The 18,098-nt window shown below is 53.5% G+C and overlaps 1 protein-coding gene across 1 annotated transcript in view; it reads left to right on the plus strand.

Moving 5' to 3' along the window:
- Window positions 1-5,404: 5,404 nt before the first annotated feature.
- Window positions 5,405-18,098, plus strand: part of BMP8B (bone morphogenetic protein 8b) — a 29,808-nt gene continuing 17,114 nt past the window's right edge. The window contains exon 1 of the mRNA XM_032417351.1: window positions 5,405-5,738. Coding sequence (XP_032273242.1) covers window positions 5,405-5,738 — 334 coding nt within the window. The remainder of the gene's footprint in view (window positions 5,739-18,098) is intronic.

The following is an 18,098-nucleotide window of genomic DNA, read 5'->3' on the forward strand; positions in this document are numbered from 1 at the left end:
TGGTCCCCAAGATGTGTCCTTCAACCCCCCAGCCCCCAAACGTGGCCAAGTGCATTTGGAAGACAATGAATTAAAGCTAAGTAGTTTCTTCACTGCAGGACTTCCCAGAGCTTACTGCCGGTTACAGCAAGGCTCCCCTGGGGTAAGGGAGAAATGTAGTGTGCAGCCTTTACCAAAGTCCTTTTTGTAGGAACCCCCTCACAAACCTCAGTTTGGATAATCCTGCTGTAAGAAACGAAAGGCCATGGGAGGATTTTGAGCCATTTACAGATATCACATTTTCATTTAGAAATTCATTCTGGGGAATGAGGAGTGTGGGAGGGATGGGGAATGAGAAACAAGGAGACCAGTCGAAAGGAAGCCTGTTAGAGCCCTGCAGGATGGAGAAGACCCTCCAGAACCACATAGGAGAAGGGCATGGAAAGGCTCAGGGGATTCAAGAAGCATCAGAAGGTAGAATCAATAGACTGAACTGCCTTTGGAGGGAGGAACACACATTGGCTCCCAGGTTTCAGGCTTCGTCCATGTCTGATCCCTTTTGGATATAACTCCTGGTTTTAGGAGAGGGTCTGTGCAGGGGATACATTTGAAGTTAGGCATGACCATGTAACGGCAATGAAGTCTCAGGTGGGTGAGCTCATCATCACCAGGTTCAAAGTCCAAGAGGGAGAACAGGACTGTGGACAGAAGCAGGGGAACATCAGTGTTTAAGAATGGGCAGGAAGGGGCGCCTGGGTGGCTCAGTTGGTTAAGCAACTGCCTTCGGCTCAGGTCATGATCCTGGAGTCCCGGGATCAAGTCCCGCATCGGGCTCCCTGCTCGGCAGGGAGTCTGCTTCTCCCTCTGACCCTCCTCCCTCTCATGCTCTCTGTCTCTCATTCTCTCTCTCTCAAATAAATAAATAAAAAAATCTTTAAAAAAAAAAAAAAAAAAAAGAATGGGCAGGAAGGAGTAATTGAGGAAGGAAAGAAACAGGAGAGCAGGTGTCCTGGGAGCTGAGGGAGGAGAGTGTTTCAAGAACAGAGCAGTTAGTAATCCCCTGACGTGCAAATTACAACAGCAGAGAGGTGTATTTACTTGTCAGATCAGCAGAGATATACTGATTCATGTGTTTAACAATAATACCTGGTAGTGGCAAAGGTGAAAGAAAATGGGCACCCTCATACGATTTGGGTAACAGACAATATGTAGCAAAAAGCTTATAAACCAAGTATGCCCTTTGATCCAAATATTCTATCTCTAGAAACTTATCCTAAGGAAATCATATGGAGGGTGATGAACAAGATTGTTCATAACAGCATTGCATGTAATATTAAAAAAGAAACGTATTATTCAATAACATGGACTGGTTAAATACATTAGGATAGTCATATCATAAAAAAATCATGAAACCAATAAAATACTATATGTGAAATAAATTATGGCATGGTGAAATATTGCAATAAATTATGAAATCAATAAGGCAAGCATGATTATGGTTTTTGTGGTACTAAAAATATACAGATGTATATAAGAAAAAGACCTACCACATATTAACCAGTATTTCTCTCAGGAATATGGGTTTGGGTGATTTTTGTTCTCCTTTTTACCTCTCTATATTTTCAAAAGTTTCTACAATAAGCAAGTTATTTTTTTAGTCCTTTGAATAGTGTAATAATAATATTTTAATAATAACAACAGCTAACATTTACTGACTACTTGCCATAGGCCAGTCACTGTGCTAAGTGCTCAGTCTACAACCCCACCGTGGTGACCCCATTCACAGGTGAGCAACAGCCTGAGAGGTTCGGAAACTGCCCAAGGTCACGGCACACCAGGTGGCTGGGGAAAGCCCTTGTTTGACACCACTTTCTCCAAGAGACCTTCCCACCTCAGTTCCCTTCCAGTTCCTGAGTTCTAGGACTCCACTCACATCCCCACCCCCACGTCCCAGCTCCTTGTCCTCTGCCCTTCCAGGCGCTTTGCCAGCCCTCGGCTTCGGAGCGCAGCGTTCACTCGACTATCACCCCGGTTGGGGGCCCAGGCCACTAGGGGGCAGGGACTGGTTGGCTTCATCTCTGGCTCAGGGCAGAGGATGGAGCGGCCCATGGTGGTTGCTGTTGAACTGAGTTGTGGGCTGACACCCTTTGGAATGGCTAAAACCTGATGTTTAGGTTTATGGGAATGTGAGGCCCATTGTTTAAAGAACACAGCTATCTCTGCTCACCCTAAATGGAGATAAGTGATTTCTGCTCTAAGAATCAGCCCGCACTGGGCTGCTTACAGTCTAGCTGGAAGCCCAGTGTTGTACAATACACAACCTGAGGATTCCAGGCTAGACCTGAGGCTCCAGGTGATGTGGTGTGGGCTCCAAGGGGAGTACAGAGGGATGCCCAGAGAAGGACCGTGAAGAGGACAGGAGATTGAGACCCTGAACAAGCCTGGCACGGGGATGCCCCCTTGACTCTGCCCCTGCCTCTCTATGCAGTCACCAAGCCCGGGGGATGCAGCCTCCTCAACTGCTTTCTCCTCCACCCTCCACCCTGTCACCAAAAAGGATCATGGTCATTGTCCACCCGCCCTCTTACTGTACCTGCCTCCCACTGTGGGCCCTGACTCTAATCTTCGTCCCTCCAATCTGTATTCGCCCCTGCAGCAGACTCTGTCTTGGGCATCTTCAGTGGCTAAGCTGCAACATCTTTAAGGGGCTTATAAACAGTGTAGAAGTTCACCCGTTGGGTAAAAGGCAGACTAAGCATGGACCCAAGACACCAACAAATGATTGTTTCTTTGTTTATTAATTTATGTACAGTAGGCTCCACACCCAATATGGGGCTTGAACTCAGGACCCTAAGATCAAGAGTCGCATGCTCTACCGACTGAGCCAGCCAGGTGCCCCAATAAATGACTGTTTAGATTTAAAATTTGATGTAAAAGTTCTGATATTTTTTGGTTTGTTTTAAAGATTTATTTACTTGAGAGAGAGTGAGCGAGCGGGCAAGAGAGAGAGAGCATGAGCAGGGGTTAGAGGCAGAGGGAAGGGGAGAAGCAGGCTCTCCCGCTGAGAAGGGAGCCTGACTCCTGGCTAGATCCCAGGACCCCGGGATCACGACCTGAGCCAAAGGCAGACGCTTAACCAACTGAGCCACCCGGGTGCCCCAAAGTTCTGATATTTTTAAAAGATTTTTTTTTTAAGATTTTATTTATTTGACAGAGAGAGACACAGCGAGAGAGGGAACACAAGCAGGGGGAGTGGGAGAGGGAGAAGAAGGTTTCCCATGGAGCAGGGAGCCCCATGCAGGGCTCGATCCCGGGACCCTGGGATCAGGAACTGAGCAGAAGGCAGACACTTAACTGAGCCACCAGGCGCCCCTAAAGGACTTTTTTGAACTAATCACTACACCCAACATGGGGCTTGAACTCACAAGCCGAGATCAAGAGTCCCACACTCTACCAACTGAGCCAGCTAAGCACTCCAATTTTGATACTTTTTAAAAGTTTAAGTGATCATGAAGAATTCTTAATTTTGGTGGACTTCTTAATTTATTTTGAAATTTAATAGTGAACCCACACTGGGGCCCCATAACCATCGGTTGTCCAGGGCCCTCATCTAGTCTTCCTGCAAGGTCCTTTGGGTCCAACCTTTGCCAGGCCCTCAGCCTCACCCTCACCCAGGCCATTGCCCCCCAGGTTGTCCAGGTTCCACTGACCAGCTCACCTGCCCAAGCCTAGCTCCGCTGTCGTGTGACAGGGGAAGTCCCTTAACCTCTGCGTGCCTCAGTTTCCTCGTCTGTCAAAAGAAGGGGTTGAAATGGCATCTACCCTATATGTGCGAGCATTAAAGCGGTGACGCAGAGCACGCATGGCACAAGCTAAGTGCGGAGTGGTACCTGCACTACGCTCCCTGGAGTCGCACGACAGCAGCAGTTTCCTCTGCCTGGTACATTCTTCTCCCACTGACCTTTCCTGTCATCCCAGGCCCATTCCTTCCAGCCTTCCGAGCTCAGTCTAGGTATCACTTCCTCCCAGCGCAGCGCCTCAGCCGTAAATGAATAAATGCAGCGAGAGGGCGCCCAGGAAGGGCAGAGTGTGCGGAAGGGGGCTGAGTCAATGGAGGGGTTTCCGTGCAGAGCCTTCTCTTACAAGCCCTTGGGGACCCTGACAATTAAGATGCGCAAAGGGAGCTTCCCGGGCCCTCCGGAAGGGCCGCAGAGCTCCTTGGCCCGGCTGGAGGCCGGTTCGCACCTCCCGTGCGCGGCGGGATCAGCACCGGGGGCCGCAGGGCGCACAGCGAGAGCCTGCGGTGACGATGCGGTCGCGGGAACATCGGGCAGTGTGGGGAGTCCGCCTGGGGCGCGGGCCGCGAGCACGCGGGAGCCAGGTGTGTGGGCGCCCGGGAGCAGAGACTGAGCAGGTGTCGGGGAAGGAGAAGCCCCCAACAGCGCGTGCAAGGGGACAGCGGGGAAGGCGCTGGGTGGCCAGGGAGGAACTGCGGAGGCGGCGGCTGGCAGAGGAACGCGTCCCACTCTCCGGGCGCGACTGGCACCTGCGGTGCCCCCCTACCTCTAGACCCTACTGAGGCCTTTCAGGTCCCGGAGCGACACAATGCGCACCAGGCGGGACTGCCGGGTGGCTCCGCAGGCGAGACGGAGACTCCGGATCCCCGCCCGGGCGAGACGGTTCGAGGACGCGCCCCGCGGGAGCGCAGGTCCCCGATTTCCCCACACAGCGCCGCTACCCTGGGGTCCCCAGGCCGAGGCCCCTCGCTCGCCCGACGACGCCCCCAGTGGCTGGGAGAGGAGCCCAGCACGACTCCGAAGTGCCGACGGCTGGACAGGGGACCCCTCACCCGACCGTCCAGCACCCAACAGCGGCTCACATCTCGGGGTCGCCAGCACCCGCGACACCAACCGAGATCCCCAGCCCCTTCCCGCGGCGTCGGTTCCGCGGCCTTGGCCCCGCCCCGCGCCCCCATTGGTCGAAGCCGGAGGGGGCGGGGCCCGACGGCGGCGCGCGGGCCCCAAAGGCAGCGGAGGCGGGGCGCACGGCGCAGACGGCAGGTCCCACTGAGGAGACGCCCGCGGGTCCGCGCCGCCCCCAGCGCCGACGGGAACTTCCCCGCCGCCCCTGCCTCTGAGCCGGCCTCGGCAGCAGCGGCCTGACGGCACGGCGGCCACAGACAGATTGGCCGCCTGTCCCCGGGCCCCGAAGGAGCTCCTGCCGTGAGGCGGCGGAGGCCTCGTCGACGCCGCCGGGAGCCCAGCAGGTGCGGCGCGGGAGACGCGCTGAGACAGCGCCGCGGCCCCGGCGAGCCCGCCCGAGCCGCCGACCCCGAGCCTCGGCCGCCGCTCGCCGTCGGGGCGGCCCCGGCCCCGGCTCGGCCGCGGAGCGGATGCGCGCCCGCTGAGCGCCCGCCCGGCCCGCCATGGCCGCGCGTCCCGGGCCGCTGTGGCTCGTGGGCCTGGCGCTGTGCGCGCTGAGCGGCGGCGGCCCCGGCCCGCGCCCCCCGGCCGGCTGCCCGGCCCGCCTCCTGGGCCCGCGCGAGCGCCGCGACATGCAGCGCGAGATCCTGGCGGTGCTGGGGCTGCCCGGGCGGCCCCGGCCCCGCGCGCCGCCCGCCGCCGCCCGGCTGCCCGCGTCGGCGCCGCTCTTCATGCTGGACCTGTACCACGCCATGGCCGCCGACGACGACGAGGACGGCGGCCCCCCGGAGCGGCCCCCGGGCCGCGCCGACCTGGTCATGAGTTTCGTCAACATGGGTGAGTGCGGCCGCCGGCTGGGCGTCCGGGGCCCCGGTGACCGTGCGGCCTCGGTGCGGACGGGGCCCCGGGACCCAGCACGGGCGGCAGGGGCCCGTGCACCAGCTTGGCCAGCGTGCGCCCCTGCGGCGAACAGGTGCCCCCTGGTCGTGGCCACGCCCCCGCAGAGGGGTGGGAAGTGTGGAGCTCAGGGCCACCAAGTCCAAGGACTGTGGGCCTCGTGGGTTGGGGGACCGGCAGGGGCAGAGGCGCGAATGTGAGTCGCAGGGATGTGCACATTCGTCCCGCTCTCGAACACACCCAAGGGTAGGGATCATCATCTCATGTCGGGTGGACCGGGCAGTGCCAGGAAGACCGTCTGGTCCTGGGGAGACAGATGAGTAAACAGGACCGGATGCTGTCACAGTGATAAGGGCGGTACTGCAGAGAGGGACAAAGTTCAGTGTGGAAAGCCCCGGTCACATCATCAAAGTGACCGGAGCTGAGAACCCAGGTGTCATGAGTGCACAGCTGCCTGTTCCCTGGTCAGAGCCCCAATTCCTGTAGGTGAGGGTGTGGCTGTCAGGGCAGCGGGCGGGGCAGGAGTAGACTCTGAGCTCAGTGGGGCAGTCCCTGATCTTGTCACCCTGGGCCTAGCACCTGGGACATGGCTGGCATGCAGTGAGTGTCCAGGCCCGTGGAAGGACCCAGTAAGCCCCTTGGACCCTCGTCATTCTTCCACACAAAGCCCAGCCTTTCCTTTCTGCAGAATTTTTTTCTCCAAGTCGTGGAGCCGTTTGTGGTTAGAGTACTCAAAGATGTCTTTCCCGTTACTAAATGCTCTTTAATCTAGTCGTGAATGTCCCCTATCTGCTTTGCTTCCTGTCTGTGGCCAGTGAGGGCCAGGGGTCTGGGCTGGAGCAGACACCAGACTGGATCTGGGGATTCAAGGACTGCAGCTCAGGCTGAGGTGGGGACAGGACCCTTGCCAAGGCCACCAGCATCCCCTCACCTACAGCCTTACCCCTCCGCACAACCCTGGGAACAGAAATGATACTCATCCCCATCTCCCAGATGAGGACAGTGAAGCTCAGAGAGACAGTGTCATGCCCAGGATAGCACAGCCTCTCCCTGGCCCAGTCAGGACAGGCTCAGGTTGTTTGGCCCTACATCCAGTCCTCAAGGAGGTGGTATTGCTACTGTCAGGAGGGCAGGCTTTCAGGGTGGAGAGAGCTTCCAGAGGGGTTTAGGCAGAGAAACCCAGGGGATGGAGCAACAGCAGGTTTTGTGGGGTTTTCAGCCATTTGCTTCCTCTACTGGGGCAGGGGGAGTGGACAGCCAAGGAGACCTCTGTCCCCCACACCCCAGAGCTGGTGGGTGGCTGAGGTGGGGAGTGAGCAGCAGGAAGTGGCTGTTAACCTCTGCTGAGAGCCGGGTGCCAGGCATAGGACTTGGTCAGTGGGTTCTGAATGCCACCTTCCTGGTTAAGGGCAGGGTGGGAGACTCAGGACAAAAGAGACCATGTGTGGAACTGAGGCTAGAGCCCTGTCCTCAGGACAAGCTGACCTGGGGCTCAGAACCAAGAGGGGTTGTGGACACAGTCAACCTGAGAATGTCCCTAAGGGCAACATCCATTAGAGTGAGTCACTGCCCAGCCAATGTCCTGCTTCCCCAGCATCCCCTGGGTCAAGGCGTGCACAGCCTTGGTGGGAGCTATTGTGAATCCAGCAGTACCCTTAGCTCAGACAAGTCTGATTTCTCTCCTGCCTCTGCTGTGTGACCTTAGGCAAGTCCCTTGCCTTCTTGGAGTCACAGATCCTTCCTTGTAAAATGGGGCTCGTAGAGATCAATGCATCGTCAAGGTTATTGTGTCATTGGTTGATAGATGGGAGGAGCAGAAAGTCAGCCTTCTTGTAGGTGCACCTGGCCTGGTCCTGCCGACCCCAGTCCCTCCCAGCTGCTGCCCAGCCTTGGCTGGGTGTGTTGGGAATGTCCCACACTTCTTATGTGCAACCCAGAAACAGATTTTAAAAGCCAACCAAAAGGTGTCTATACCAATTTCTATTATTTATTTATTTATTTATTTTTAATTTTTTAAAAAGATTATTTGTCAGAGAGAGCGCGAGCACAAGCAGGGGGAACAGCAGGCAGAGGGAGAAGCAGGCTCCCCGCTGAGCAGGGAGCCCCATGTGGGACTCGATCCTAGGATCCGGGGTTCATGACCTGAGCCGAAGGCAGCCGCTTAACCAACTGAGCCACCCAGGCGTCCCTTTACCTATTTTTAGAATAAAAACTAGCACTTGAAGTTCTATAGCCTGAAGAGTCTTTGTTTCATCCATCTAGTAACATGTAAACTCTTTCACCAGCCCCCTTTTCATGGGCTCAGGGAGGTTAAATGGCCAGCCCAGGGCCACACAGCACATCCATGACATCATCCAGGGCCTGTGGATTCCAGATGTCAGCTTCTTCCCACGCTGTCTGTGCGTGTTTCATTAAGATCTAAGGCCTCGGACGCTGTGGGATTAACAGGCAGATCTTTGTTCGGTGGAAGCCTAGTCTGTGGGCGGGCCCAGCCAGCTGTCAGAAGGGCCTTCTTTATTCTGATGTGCTAATTGCACTAGTAGAACTCTTTCAGTTTGAGTGGTTTTAACTGGTAATTACCTAGGCTGTGGGGGCGGGGGGTGGGGGGTTAGACACCTAGCAGGATTCTTTGCTTGTTTGGAGGCCCAGGCCCCAGGCCCTTGAACCACCACGGAGTCTAATGGTAGAGTCGCTGCGCTACCCGCGCCCACGCCCGGGCTCCGGTACCTGTGTCTCCTGCTCCATCTCTCCTACTGGCCTCATCTGGCTCCCCAGAAGCCAGACCTGGTGCCTGCCAGGCCCCTGAGCACCCACGGCAGCCGGTGGGACCCAGAGGCCGCGGGCCTGTCCCAGGTCTCCGGCCCGCCGGTCAGGCCTCTGTGCCCAAGCAGATGCTTGAGGAAGCCCGTGTCATGGCTGACGGTGTCTCTGTAGGGAGGCCGGGGCTGTGGTCAGAGCTGGGGCCCCTGCCTGGCCTGTCAGTCTCAGACTGTACGCTCTTGGCTCCCCTTGGTCAGGACACGGGAATGGGGGCCGGTACCCATGTGGAGCAGACGGGGTCTGTCCTGGGTGTTCCTGTGCTCAGGGAGAGGAGAGCCCTGAGCTGGGAGGCAACACTCACGTTCTTATACCGCCTGGACCCGCCACGGATTCCTTCCTGTCCCGAGTCACCTCCCTTCCCTCCCTGGGCCTCTGTTTTCTCGTCCAGTCCACAGCGATGTGTCAGAAAACGAGGGGCCTCTCAGCCCTGACCCCGTGGCCCTGTGTTGGGGACAGCTCCTCACAGCACCACCCCCTGCCCTGGGCTGGAGCGTGGGTCTGACTGGCTGTACCTCGGGCACCTCGGGCCGGCCCAGCCGGTGGTGAGGGAGGAATGAGGCAGGAAGGGCGCGCTCTGCGTGTTCCTCCTGGTCCTTCTCCACCTTGAGTCAGAGGGACAGCAGGTGCCGTGTTCCCGGTTGAGAAACGGAGGCACAAACAGCCCTGCAGGCAGAGGTCTAGCCAGAAATGCACGGAGCCGTCTTCACTGTTGTCCCGACCCTTCTCCGACCAGACTTACTCCCGAGCCTCGGGCAGCCGAGGACGGGGCTGTGGAACTGAGGTGTTGGACTGGGGAGCGGCAGGGCTTAGTGGAAATGAGGGACCTGGTGCACGTCCTCCTCAGCCCTGTGACCTTGAAGGGGCAATGCTTGGTCTCCATGACCCCAGGGTCACTTTCGTTCTTTTTTTTTTCTCTATTTAAAAAGAATTTTTTTTGTTTTTAAAGAGTTTATTTATTTGTCAGAGAGAACGAGTGAGCACAAGCAGGGAGAGCGGCAGGCAGAGCGGGCAGAGGGAGAAGCAGGCTCCCCGCTGAGCAAGGAGCTGACGTGGGGCTCCATCCCAGGACCCTGGGATCATCACCTGAGCCGAAGGCAGACACTCAACGGACTGAGCCACCTAGGTGTCCCTCTTCGGTTCTTTACTAGGGAATTCTTACACTTTTCATGAATTTGCTCAACAAACAGTCGTGTGGTAGCCGCTCCGTGCCGGGCACAGTCCTAGTTACTGGGATGTGCCAGTGAGCCTAACCAAGTCCCTCCTCGTGGAACCGGCCTTCTGGGGGGAGCAAATAGTAAATGCGTAAACCACAGAGATGGTTGTCGAGTGGTCTAGACGGTGACACCCCCTATCTGGAAGCCAGGAGCAGAGGGACAAGGGGAGGGCAGAGCGGACCTGGGTGGGGGGTTCTGACCTGGGACTCAGACAGAATCTGCATCTTGATGCTGCCGCCTGCTGTGAGTGTGATCTGGGCCTTCCAGGCCACCTCCAGGAGCCACAGTTTCTTCCTCTGTAAAATGGAGGCACTCAGGGTACCCACCCAGCGGGGCTGTTCAGGGACCGTGTGACATGGTTCCTGGTGAGGACCACGTGCCCAGAACCTCTAGGTCTGTGCCTTCATTTGCATCACAGTTATGGTCACATCTATGTTTTGAAAAGAGGAGAGTGAAGCTCAGAGAAGTTAGGTGATTTTCCCAAGGCCACCCAGCAGGTCCGCTCCCTGTCTCCTCTGCTCTTCTATATAGAAGCTGCCTCTCCACCCAGGTGGGGGCCTGGCCCATCATTAGGTGCATTAAGTGTTGCTGAATTGGACGGTCTTGATTGTATGTTGTAAACTGAGAATCTCATTTTAAAAATATCTTTATTTGGGGATTTTATAGAACTCATGAATGTTCATTGTAAAAAATTTATATCGTATAGATTCCTTGTAGAATTTCATTATAGAAAATCAGACCATATGTTCAGAAACATATAATATGGAAGCCCCTTGTAATCCTCTCTCCATTTCAGAGAAAACCAGCATTTTAATCCTTTGGTGTAGTCTCCCCAGCCAGTCCTGACATTTTATCAATACAGATACTAATATTTTATTATTATTATTGTTATTTTTAAAAAAGATTTTATTTATTTATTTGACATAGAGAGACACAGCGAGAGAGGAAACACAAGCAGGGGGAGTGGGAGAAGGAGAAGCAGAGCAGGGAGCCCGATGCAGGGCTCGATCCCAGGAGTCTGGGATCATGACCTGAACCGAAGGCAGACGCTTAACGACTGAGCCACCCAGGCACCCTTATTATTTTTTTTTTTGCAAAATGGGACATAAATGCCTACTGTCTTGCTACTTCATCTTTCATTTAACAGTAAATCCTTTGTCCATCTTAAAAGCTATTAATGTGACCATATGCCCAAAGGTGGCATCTCTTATTAAAAATTAATTTAGCTTTATTGATGTATAATTGACATATAAAATTATTAGATATCTACAGTGTACTATGTGGTGACCTGATACACATAGGCATTGTTACAGGATTCTCCCCAGCTAGTTAATTACCACATCCATCACCTCACAGATTTCAGTTATGCACTACTGTGTTATCAACTCTAGTCCTTATATTTTACATTAGGTCCTCAGACCTTATTCATCTTATAGCTGAAAGTTTGTACCCTTTTACCAATCTCTTGCTACATCCCCACCCCCCAGCCCCTGGCACCTATGGCACCTGCTTTTCTACTCTCTATCTCTATGATTCTGACTTTTTTTTTTTTTTAAGATTTCACTTAGCATAGCATGATTTCACCATGCAGTATTTGTCGTTCTCTGTCTGACTTATTTCACTTTGCATAATGCCCTCAAAGTCCAGCCCATGTTGTCACAAATGACACGATTGCCTTCTTTTTCACGACTGAATAATACTCTATCATATGTACATACCGCATCTTTTTTGTCCACGTATCTGTTGATGGACACTTAGGTTGTTTCCATATTGTGGCTGTTCTGAATAATGTGCAGTGAACATGGGAGTGCAGAGATCTCTTTGGGATCCTGTTTTTATTTCCTTTGGATCTATTCTCAGAAGTATGCTTGCTGGATCATATGGTAGTTCTGTTTTCAGTTTTTCAAGGAACCTCCATAACGATTTCCACAGTGGCAGCACCAATTTACATTCTTACCAACAGTGGATAAGCGTTCCCTTTTCTCCACATCCTCACCAACACTTGTTATTTCTTGTCTTCTTGATGATAGCCATTCTACAGGTGTGAGGTATAGCTTATTGTGGTTTTGATTTGCATGTCTCTGATGATGAGTGATGTTGAGCACCTTTTCATCTGTCTGTTGGCCATTTGTATGTCTTCTTTGGAAGAATGTCTATTAAGTTCCTCTGCCCATTTTTAAAGATTTTTTAAAAATTTATTTATTTGACAGAGAGCGAGAGAGACAGAGCACAAGCAGGGGGAGCGGCAGGCAGAGGGCAAGGGAGAAGCAGACTCCCCACCGAGCAGGGGCTCCATCCCCTGACCCTGGGATCATGACCTGAGCCAAAGGCAGATGTTTAACTGACCGAGCCACCCAGGTGCCCCTCTCTGCCCATTTTTAAATTGGATTTTTTTTTTTTTTTTGCTATTGAGTTGTATGAGTTCCTTATCTATTTTGGATATTAGCTCCTTATCGGATATGTGGTTTGCAAATATTGTCTTCATTTCACAGGTCACTTTTGCATTTTGTTGGTTTTCAAAGGTTTCTCTTTCCAAGAGTTGAAGGTGGTTCTCCTTTCTCTAAAACCCTTTTGGTCCACCAGGATGGTGTCCCCTGTGAATCCCTGATAACTGCCTCCTTCCCCACATCCATCTCCTCAGTGTTTTCTTACCCTTCGGGGGTAAATAACTACTACCACCCCCAGCTGGCAGGGGAGGAAATGGAGTCTCAGGGAGTATAAGTGACTGGCCCCGTTCCTGGGTCTCCAGATCCACAGGGGCAGATGTGAAAAGTGGATCACAGCAGTGAGGAGGCTCGGCCCTGCAGCTGGGAGGCCAGAGTGGTGGGTTATTTTGGAGGAGGACGCACCGGGTTTCGATGCTGGGCTGCCGCTCGAGAGCTGTGAGATGTTGAACAGGTTACTAAGAGTCCCCACAGCTCAGTTTCCTCACCTTTAACATCGGGATAATGTACCTGTGTCGTAGTGCAACACTTAAATAGGTTAAGGCATTTAAACACTTAGCAGGTGCCTGGCAATGCTCAGTAAGAGCAGCCAGCCTTACGCGGAAAGGGCCTGCTGTGTCAATCCGCATTCTCCCTGCCCAGCCTGACCACCGACTTCGGGACCTGCAGCTGAGTGGGAAGGAGCACCATTTCAGCATCGGGCTGCCTGGGTTCAGATCCCCGTTCTGCTGCTTGCCGTTTGTGGTGGCTGCTGTGGTGTTCCCCACGTCTTCTCTTCAGGAGTGAGCCGCCTGGGGGGTGGGCTGCTGACCGCCGAGCCCTTCTCTAGGCGCCCATCAGCTAGTGCACAGGAGCTGCTTACGCCAGGTTAGCCACACTCCTTGGCAGCACCCCACATTTAACGACTGGTTTATGGGGGTATAAGCGTCCAGCCCCCTTGTCTCAAGGAGGGACAGCTCTGAATGGCCCCCAGCCCCAGAGCTCCCTGTGCAGGTGGAATGGGCTGAGGCCTTTGTGGGGTCGCATCACTGTTCAGCTGCACTCAGTCCTGCTCCCTCCATTCCCTACAGAGAGTACTCTCCACCAAACCTCCTGACTCAGAGACTTTTGCTCAGGAAGCCTGACCTAAGATACTGTTTACATGATTTTTGTGTAAATTATGTAATGCTCTGTGCCTTGGTTTCCTCATCTGTAAAATGGGAGAGATAATAGTTCCTGTCTCATAGGATTGCTGTATTAAATGAGTGCTAAAGCAGTGCCTGGTAAATACTCCATAAATGTTAGCTTTGTCTGTTTTTAGTCCAAGGCCAGCTAGTTAGTAACAAGACCAGAAGTAAAACCCGGTAATTTCCTTCAGCTGCTGGCTCTGTGCCCTGAGCAGCAACCTTTTATTCTGAGCAGCCAAGGGCTCTGGATACAGTAGGGGTTCTGGGGAAGCCAAAGACCACAAGACCTGGGTACGGAGAAAGGTGGATTGCTGGGTCTATGGCCATTCCTTAACAAACACTACTAGGAACCCACTGTGTGCTGTTCCCCTTCCTGGTTATCTCGGGGCCTATTCCAGAGTACAGCCCCAGCCCAAGTTCTGCTCGTTATATTGGGAAAGATAGGCCCAACTCTGAGAACTCAGTGTAAATTATGGCAAAGCAGGAGGAATGGCCACTCACCCACTCGACAAACAGGAGGAGGACGGTTCAGTATAGCAGAAGACAGACGAGGTCTTCCTCTCATTTTGTGGGAGACAGACAAGGCCAGAAGAAGAGGAGGAAGGGGCTCCTGGATGGAGGACTGAGAAGCCTTGGCAGGAGGTAATATTCATGCTGGACCTTGAAGAAGGGTAGAATTTGGTCAGAAGGAGGTGGGAGGAGATATTTAGGCGGAGGGGAGGCACGGAGGTGAAAAAGCTCTCGGCGTGTGTTGGAACTCCAGTGCCTCAAGTGAAAATCCACTCAAGACACTTCCCTGCTCTGATTCCTTCTGTGTGTCCCTTCATGCCAGCATTCAAGTTCCTCGAGTCTTGTACTCTGTGTCCAGTGTTCGAGTCCAGCTGAACCACACGGTGTTCCCTTGACATGTCCCCAGTGTGGTGAGGCTGTGAATGAGGGGAAAATACACACTTTGGAGTCAGACATACCTAGACTCTCATCCCACCTTGGGTGCTCCTGTGAACTCATGGAAATCAGTTACCTTCCCTAATCATCCGTGTTTTCATCTATAAAATGGGGTGAATAATGCCTCTTCCACTGAGTTGTTGTGTCCTCCAGCCTGGTTCTCAGTGATCCTGCCTCCTGGTATTCATGCCCTTGTGTAGGTCCCTTCCACACTGTGCCAGTGCTGTTCTGTGTGACCAATAGAACATGACAGTAGTGATGATATGTCACTTCTGAGATTAGGTTATAAAAGACTGCAGCTTCCATCTTGGGTCCTACACCCGGCCACTCTCCACACCACCGCCAGACTGCTGATTCCGGGGGAAGTCATGCTGTGAATGCCATGAGCTACCCCAGGGAGAGGCCAACATAGTGAGGAACAGAAGCCTGCCACCAGCAGCCACATAAGTGAGCTTAGTAGATTTGTTCGTCCCAGTCAGCAACTTGACTCTCACCTCATGAGGGACCCTGAGCCGTACCTACCCCGCTGAGTGCCTAGATTCGTGACCCTCAGAAATACGTGAAATAATAAATGTTTCTTGTTCTAAGCTGCTACATTGGGGTTACTGTGTTACAAATAGCAATAGATGACTAACAGAGTTAGGTAAGCATTAATAAATGGCGTGTGTAACATGCCCAGTGTGATGCCTGACACAGTTCGGTGCTTAAAAAATGGGAGCTGGCACGTTATTTCCCACCCCTGTACCTTTGCCTCGAATACTCTCTTCCATTTCTGCTTGTCAAAATTCTCCCACCACTTTCAAATATATTTTCTAGAAAAGTGTTCTCTGACCCCTTCTCCCCATGGCACCCTCCATGATTAGAGCCCTCATCCCCCATCCAATGTATTTCTCTTATGATTTGAGTCACTTTCTGCCTGCCTCATTCAGAGCCATGTCTTGCCCCTTTCTCTTGCTCCCTGAGAAACCATGAACGACCTGAGAACAGGGGCCAGATCTGACTCTTCATGGCATCCCCCCTCCCACTGTGCTCCCCAGGCCCTGTGTGGCAGGTGCACAGGGCAGACCAGCAAAGTGAAGGAAGGAGGAACACAGCAGGGAGGCAGGGGCTGAGAGCAGGGGCGGGGGCCTGGGCCTGGTCAGCTGGGGCAGAGCAGGGCCTGCCCTCCCTGTCTTTGTGGAGGCCCACCATGGGTGAACATCTCCCTGGAGGCTTCCCTGGGACCTCCAGTCCTCCCAGGGCCCTGCCTGGAGGAAGGTGGCTTTAGCAGGCATTCTGGAGGGGGGGGGCATTGATAGGAGAACCTCATTAACAGGTGACCCCCCCATCCCGATATCGCCACCTAGAGGGAATCTAGGGCCACTCATGTCACACCATCAAGTCTGAAGGTCCACTGAAAGGGCCCTAACCTGACACGTGACCCCTGGCAAGTCTTTGCCCCTCTGAGCCTCAGTTTCCCCATCTATTCAGGTTTGCCCTGAAGGCCTTTCTGCTCTGACCAAAGAATGTGCCCACCCCTGCCCACTGATGGGGGCTCCTCCAGTGCTGAGGCCCAGGACAGGGAGGTACACCCAATCCACCTCCTCATGGGAACCCATTCCCCACGGGAGAGAGGGATGTGTCACTGTGACCACATCTTTCTGGAAAACTCCCACCGTTCAGTTCTTTCCCCGGATTTGCACTGGGGAATCGTATCCTTGCTCAATCTCCTTGGATCTATTTTTGACCTTGACCAACTTGATGTGGTGGAGTGTGCGGGTGTTCCCTTTTAATTTGGGGTCTAGAGCCATCTGAGGCCTGGACCGGCAATCATGAATGCAGAGCCATTTATGGAAGCAGCTCTTGAAAAAAGTCAGTAATGAAAACTGACTAAAAATACCTTAGAAATGAAGCCTTGGCCTCCTCTGGGCAGCACTGAGATTTCTGGGTGGGAGGAAGAAGCCCTTCAGATGCAGAATTGGTAGGTGATCGTTTTTGCAGCTCCTCCCTGGGCACACACCAGCCACGGAGACCTGGGTCTTGCTTTAGGTCTGAAGGGGGCCCCTCAGCCTTGACACTAGCAGGACTAGCTGGATGGACCCGCGGCGCCACTGCCTCTGGGATGCTGGGGAGCCTGCCCTCCACCTCAGCAGCCTGGCCGTGAAAGGGGGCCAGTCCCACAGCAAAGTGAAAATGTGAGGGCTTCTGGTGGAGACCCGCTGTGCTGTGGAAGCCACTCCCAGACCAGCAGGCTGCCCCACTGTCCTGGGGAGCTTGGGAAGAACCTGCAGACACATCCCCTCTCTGGGCACCCAGAACAAAAGGAGCTCAATGACAGTCCACTGAGAGCCTCCCGTTTCCACCTCACATGGTGCGGTCCTGCCCTCAATTGCTCACCATCCAGAGGGGCACACTAACCAGAGATGGGGACCCCTGGGACAGGAGAAAGGGAGAGGCCAGCAGGTGAGAGCTGGACTAAGAGGAAAGTAGCCTTTAGATATGGTGGGATGGGGGCGACTCAGGAGAGGGTGCTTTGGGAGGGCGTCCGGAGGAGGGGAGAGGCGTTTGCAGCCAAAAGGCCCAGGAGGCCATGAGGTTGGGCCTGGCCAGCTCAGGGGAACTGGAACCAGAGCTTGGGCTCCTCCTGGGGGCCCTATGGGGCTGGGAAAGGGTTTGAGGGCAGACAGAAGATTCTATTCTCTTAATAGCCACTCTGGGTGGCTTACTTTTGGTCAGAAACAAGACAGATTTAGGTCTTCTGAGTGATTCTAAATTTTGTCCAGGGCACAAAAATAGCCAAAGCTTTTGTTGGTGTAGGACTGGTGGACTCAGGGTGTGGCATCTGGAGATTTAGCCTGTGAGTGGTGCAGGGCCTCAGAGACAGAAAGGTAGAATGTGGATGGTGGTCACAGAAGGTGGAGGCCACCACCTCCCCACAGCGGGCCTTTCTCAAACATGGGATCTGGAGGTTGGTTTACAGGACTGGAGGAGAAGGCTGAGAGTCCTATTAGCACATGTTGGTGATTCATGATTGTTTCTTGTTCCGGAAGCCACATTATGGTGATTCAGAAAGTAAATTCGTTTGCTTCTTCCCCAGACAGAAGGTGGTTCAGTGTTTGATCGTTTTTGGCAGCTTTTATAATTATGTAGAAAATACACATACAGGTGGCGCCTGGGTGGCTCAGTCGTTAAGCGTCTGCCTTTGGCTCAGGTCATGATCCCGGAGTCCTGGGATCGAGCCCCGCATCGGGCTCCCTGCTCTGCGGGAAGCCTGCTTCTCCCTCTCCCACTCCCCCTGCTTGTGTTCTCTCTCTCGCTGTGTATCTCTCTCTGTCAAATAAATAAACAAAATCTTTAAAAAAAAAAAAAAAAAAAAGAAAATACACATACAGAAAATACACAGAAGTGCCTGTTGAGCCCGGTGTAGCTTGTTACCTGTGCCCAGTGAATGCTTTGTGTGCGGCCCTTCATATTTTGCCAGTGTATCTTTGGGGTTGTTGTGTTAAAGAGTAAATTCATATGTAATTTTGCCAGGGTACTGCAAAAGGATATTGCCAAATTCCTTTCCAACACATTCCTACCAGCGATGTGGGAGAATGTTCTTGTTTGCTCTCACTTATTTCTCAAAGGCCATACTGAGCACCCTATAAAGTACCCTCTCCCCTATTACTTTTGAGCCCATAACCCTCCATATTCCACTCTCAGTGTAAACAGCGTCCCCTGTCTTACTTG

This window comes from Phoca vitulina, unplaced genomic scaffold (assembly GCF_004348235.1).
Source record: "Phoca vitulina isolate PV1807 unplaced genomic scaffold, GSC_HSeal_1.0 scaffold2, whole genome shotgun sequence".
Lineage (NCBI taxonomy): Eukaryota > Metazoa > Chordata > Mammalia > Carnivora > Phocidae > Phoca > Phoca vitulina.